This window comes from Capsicum annuum, chromosome 9 (genome assembly GCF_002878395.1).
Source record: "Capsicum annuum cultivar UCD-10X-F1 chromosome 9, UCD10Xv1.1, whole genome shotgun sequence".
Classification (NCBI taxonomy): domain Eukaryota; kingdom Viridiplantae; phylum Streptophyta; class Magnoliopsida; order Solanales; family Solanaceae; genus Capsicum; species Capsicum annuum.
In genome coordinates this window covers 47,117,977-47,124,123 of record NC_061119.1, presented here as the reverse complement: position 1 = coordinate 47,124,123, position 6,147 = coordinate 47,117,977, and the positions used below count along the sequence as shown (strand labels likewise).

At 32.6% G+C, this 6,147-nt stretch overlaps 1 protein-coding gene across 1 annotated transcript; it reads left to right on the top strand.

Moving 5' to 3' along the window:
* Positions 1-4,989: 4,989 nt before the first annotated feature.
* Positions 4,990-5,543, top strand: LOC124887064 (secreted RxLR effector protein 78-like). Its single transcript, XM_047396239.1, has 2 exons — positions 4,990-5,408; positions 5,531-5,543. Exons 1-2 carry the CDS (start codon positions 4,990-4,992, stop codon positions 5,541-5,543), a joined length of 432 nt encoding a protein of 143 aa, XP_047252195.1.
* The last annotated feature ends 604 nt before the right edge of the window (positions 5,544-6,147 follow it).

The window sequence follows — 6,147 nt, the reverse complement described above, 5'->3', positions numbered from 1 at the left end:
TATGCCAAGTGACATTTTAAGAACTAGCTACTTGATATTTGACAACAAAAAGCTATCATTTTATAACAAAAAGGTATTTTGTTGATTATTTAAATATTTAGTATTATTTCATGTTTCATATCTATATATATAATAAAGCAAAATAGTCTAGCCTAGAATTATGCCAAGTGGCATCTTAAGAACTAGCTACTTGATAGTTGACAACAAAAAGCTATCATTTTATAACAAAAAGTTATTTTGTTGATTATTTAAATATTTAGTATTATTTCATGTTTCATATCTATATATATAATAAAGCAAAATAGTCTAACCTAGAATTATGCCAAGTGGCATCTTAAAAACTAGCTACTTGATATTTGACAACAAAAAGCTATCATTTTATTACAAAAAGCTATTTTTTTGATTATTTAAATATTTAGTATTATTTCCTATTGGATGAAAAATCATATGATTTTTCAATTATTTATTATTAAGATTAGTAGTTAATTATTTCATATTATTTTATGTTTTAATCAATTTTGTTGGCAACAAAATTTATTTTGGTGAATAATCAATTAGTAATCAAGCAACTTATATGGAAAAAATTACTATAACCAAAAAGTCATTCCAAAATAAAAAATATTTCAATAGAGATGTCATTCCTTAAAATATGTGAACAATTAATTTAAACAACATAAATAATAATATTATAAAAAGTAAATATTTATGATTTTACTATAATTGAGTAAATCAAAAATCTATATATATAATAAAGTAAAATAGTCTAGCCTAAAATTATGCCAAGTGGCATCTTAAGAACTATCTACTTGATATTTGACAACAAAAAACTATCATTTTATAACAAAAAACTATTTTGTTGATTATTTAAATATTTAATATTATTTCATGTTTCATATTGTGGTAAAAAATAATTAAGATTCATTCCTATTGGATGAAAACTAATATGATTTTTCAATTATTTATTATTAAGATTAGTTTTTAATTATTTCATATTATTTTATGTTTTAATCTATTTTGTTGGCAACAAAATTTATTTTGGTGAATAATCAATTAGTAATCAAGCAACTTATATAGAAAAAATTACTATGACCAAAAAGTTATTCCAAGATAGAAAATATTTCAATAGAGATGTCATTCCATAAAATATGTGAACAATTAATTTAAACAACATAAATAATAATACTATAAAAAGTAAATATTTATGATTTTACTATAATTGAGTAAATCAAAAAAATATTACAAAAAATCAATTAGTAAATAGTAATCATGTAATTTATATGAATAATATTATAATAATCAAAAAGTCATTTCAAAATAAAAAAATATTATGAAAAAAAAGTTACCCCTCAAAAAATATACACAATTAATTTAAATAGTAATATTATTTAAAAAATATTTTTGAGTTTACTACAATTTAGTAAATCAAGAAAGTATTACAAAAAAATCAATTAGATAATAACTAATTAATAATGAAGTAACTTATATAACAAAAATTATTATGACAAATGAGTCCTTCCAAAATAAAAAATATTTTGAAAAAGATGTCATCACTCAAAATGTGTATTTAATTAATTTAAGTAACAATACTATATAAAAAAGAACATTTATGATTTAATTACAATTGACTAAATCAAGAAAGTATAGAGAAATATCAATTTAGAGAATAATCAATTAGTAATCAAACAACTTATATGAAAAAAAATATGATAATCAAAGAGTTATTTTAAAATTTAAAATATTATGAAAAAGATGTGATCACTCAGAAGTCAAATGGTAACTTTGGGCTACAAAATGGAAGAAATTTATTTCAATATATTTCAAGTAATTTTATTTTAAAAATATGCATTCATATTTTTTGGAAGAATTTTCATTCGATATATTTTAAGTAATCTCTATTTAAAACAGTATGCATTCATATTTAATGAAAGAATTTTCATAATTAAGAATAACTATCAACGAGTAATTACATTATCATTCTATATTAGGAAATGAATAAATGATAGTCTTGAATTTAAAAGGAGGGTAGATTAAAAATAAATAAATATTTATATTTTTTTAAAATGAATATTACTAAAATTGCATAGTCCTAATTAATATTTGAAGTTCAGCTAGCTGAAAGAGAAAAAGAGACTAACAGGGATTCGGAAGCGAGAATAGTCACGCCGAAAACAGGGGTTCCTCAGCCACTACCTACAGTTCAACTAGCTGAATGGGTATTAGGATCTGGCAATGGTTCAAAAGGCTTGACAAATGATCCGATACAAAACCCCCAAATCGTCCATACCACCAACTCACCACCTGAAAATGCTATTGATGGAGAGGGCTTAACACAGGCGATGAGGAAGCTAACTTTCTCGGCAAGCTCCAAACCACCTGAGGCACCACAAAGCAAGCTTCCGATGATGGGTAAGCAACTTCAATACTTTCCTCCTGTAATGAAGAATGGGGTGAAAATGGTTAAACTGAATCTAAATGAAGTAGAAAAGCAACAAAGAAAATAGGATTGTGTATTGTGTATTAATAGGGTATGTTGTGGGGACGAATCCATCGTTTAAACAGATGTTGCACTTTGTGTACACATTCTGGAAATTTGTGACAACATCTAGAGTGTTCCAACATGATGATGTACTTCATATTTCGGTTTGAGAATGAAGATGAAGAGCAAAAATCCCCAACAATGGGCCATACACATATGACTATAGAGCATTTGTGCTGAAACTATAGATGCCAAACTTTATGAGGAGTAAAGAGTATCTGAAACAAGTACCACTATGGGTTGTCCTCCCCAATCTTCCAATTCAGTACTAGGATATTGAAAACCTAAGCAGAATAGCAAGCTACTTAGGTAAAACAGTCTGTACTGATGGCCTCACTGCTGGAGAGGACAAAATTTTTTATGCCAGAATGCTAATAGAAATGGATGTAACACAACCACTATCTGAGCACTTGCTGATTGAAGAGCCTGATGAAAATGTTAGGAAGCAGGATTGGGATTACGATTGGTGGCCAAAATACTGCCAAGATTGTATGGCTCTAGGACATAAGACACATAAATGCCCCTTAACGAAAGCAATACAACAACCCTTTGCACCTGCTAGACCAGCACCAACACTGGAAAAGACTAAGGGGCCTACACAATGGTTACAAAAGACTAATCCAACAACTACACAAAACAAGGGCCCTCTAGTTGATAACACTGATGAAGCTGTTGCTAGGAGGACCAAGGGAAAAGAGCAAGCACAAGTCATGCAGGATGAAAGGGCAGATCAAGATTGCAGCAGCAGAAAAGAGGGTAGAGATAGACAGGAGGCTTGTAGGCTCAGTTTGTTGGGAATCAATGAGGATTCTAGGCAGCCCTCTAATGCCCCAACATGATCTTTTGTTCCTAGAATACAAGAGGGCTGAATCAGCCATTTAAAAAGAAGGAGTTAAAACTCTTTCTGAACCACAATAAAATTGACTTATTAGGTTGTTTAGAAATAAAAATAAAGAGTACTAAGAAGGATACTATTATAAAGCTGCTGGGTAAGGAATGGATATGCACCGCCGATTATAATGTGGATCAGACAGGAAGAATATTGCTATGCTGGAAACATCAATAAGTGAAGGTCACAATTGAATTAGCTACTTCACAAGTGGTGCACTGCTATATGGAAGACAAAGGCTCCAGGTTTGCTAGTTTCATGACTTTTATCTATGGTTACAACACCTGTGGAGGAAGAAAAGAAATGTGGGAACAACTGAGAGAAATTCATCAGGATATGAATGAACCCTGTGTCATACTAGTTGACTTCAACACAGGTCTCTCTGTGACTGACAGACTCAATGGGGCTCCTATCCAACAAACTTAAATACAGGGCTTTCAGGACTGTATAGAGCAGTTAGGATTGAGCTTGTTACCTAAACGTGGGTGTGACTATACTTGGTGTAATAGAAGGGAAGAAACTGATAAATATACAGCAGGATAGATTGGATACTAGGCAATGCAGCCTGGTTTATACAGTATGGGGCCCTAGAGGCTGTGTTCAGACAACCAGGATGCTCAAATCACTCACCAATCACTGTCAACTCAGAAGTCCTGATACAGATTACTAAAAGACCCTTCAGAATGCTGAATGTCCTATTACACCAAGACAACTTCCAGAACATAGTGAAAGAAGTCTGGGGTCAAAATATTGAGGGGCATACAATGTACTCAGTGTAGCAGAAATTATTGAGGATTGGAATTAAGGCTAAGACCCTCAATACACAGATGTCCTCATTGGAGCAAAAAATACAGAAGATGAGATCAGAATTACAGCAAGTGCAAGCTGAATTAAGTACTAATCTATTTGATATAGACTTGATCCAACAAGAGAGATCAGTTCTTGCTCAACTTCAAAAGTGGGACTAGATAAACAAACAGGTTTTGAGACAGAAGTCCAGGGCAACTTGGATAACACATAGAGATTCCAACTCAAAATTCTTTCATGCTCACTTAAAACAAAGACAAGCAAGAAACAGGATTGGCTCAGTATGTAATGAGCAAGGAAGGAGAATTACAGAACTACCCCAAATCCAGCAGGAATTCACTCAGTTCTTTCAGCAACTCCTAGGGACTGCAGCAAATGAAATGCCTTACATCAATATCGACATAGCAAGAGATGGACCTTGCTTGAACATGGAGCAACAACAACAATTAGTGCAAACAGTAACAGAACAAGAGATCTGGTAGATAGTTCAACATATACCCTGTGACAAAGCACCAGGTATTGATGGATTCCCAATAGAATTTTTTAAAAGTCAGTGGTTAGTAGTAGGACAAGAGATTACTAAACCAGTGCTACAATTTTATGAAAATGAAAGGCCATTAAAGAGTATAAATTGTGCAACTATTACACTTTTCCCTAAGGTAGATAACCCTAATTTTGTAAGGAGTATAGGCCAATAGCATGCTGCACTACTTTGTATAAGATCATTGCAAAAATTCTTACTACCAAATTGAAGCCTATGGTAGATGTTTTAGTGGGCCATTCACAGTCTGCATTCATTGAAGGAAGAAGTATCCTGGATAATGTGATAGTGGCACATGAATTGATCAGGGGATATGGCCAAAAATATGTTTCTCCAAGGTGTTTCATGAAAATGGACATCAAGAAGGCTTATGATTCAGTTGAATGGGGGTTTCTACAGATGATACTTATTGAATATGGCTTCCCTACAAAAATAATTAAACGGATTATGACTTGTGTAACTGCTGTGAGTTATTCTGTGATTGTGAATGGGAACCTAACTAAGAAGCTTTCTGCTAAGAAAGGACTCAGACAGAGGGATCCCATGTCCCCATATCTCTTTGTGTTGGTGATGGAATACTTAAACAGATCCTTGAAACAGTGGAGACATAACCCAAACTTCAACTGTCACCCAAGGTGTGCCAGACTACAACTGACCCATATTTGTTTTGTAGATGATTTATAGTTATGTTGCAGAGCAGACCAAATGTCCATCCAACTGATTTTAGAGGCCTTTGAGCATTTCTCTATTGTTTCAGGACTGAAGGCTAATTTAGAAAAAAGCTCTTTTTATGTTGCAGGAGTACCCAGTGAATTTAAATAGCAGATCTTAAGAGAAATGCAATTTATATTGGGAGAAATGCTTTTCAAATATTTGGGGGTACCACTATCATCTAGGAAACTAAGTATTCAACAGTGTATGTCCCTAGTTGAAAAAATGGTAGCAAGGGTAAAGTGTTGGACTGCTAAACTCTTATCCTATAGTGGTAGGTTACAACTGATTAAAAGTGTACTCTTTGAGATGCAAACATACTGGGCACAAGTGTTCTTATTCCTAAAAAAAGTTGTAGCCATGGTAACACATATCTACAGGGTATTCTTCTGGACAGGTGGTATTGAAAACTCAAAGAAATCATTGGTTGCTTGGGATACTATGTGTCTACCTAAAGCTGCTAGAAGACTGAACATAATTGAGTTTGCGAGATGGAATAAAGCAGCTCTATGTAAGCTATTATGGGCATTGTCACATAAGAAGGACACTTTATGGGTCAAATGGATCCACAATATCTATATCAAGGGGAGGGACTTAGAGTCAGCGCATACACCTAAATAAGCATGTTGGCTTGTTAGGATAATATTTGATGCTAGACAAGGG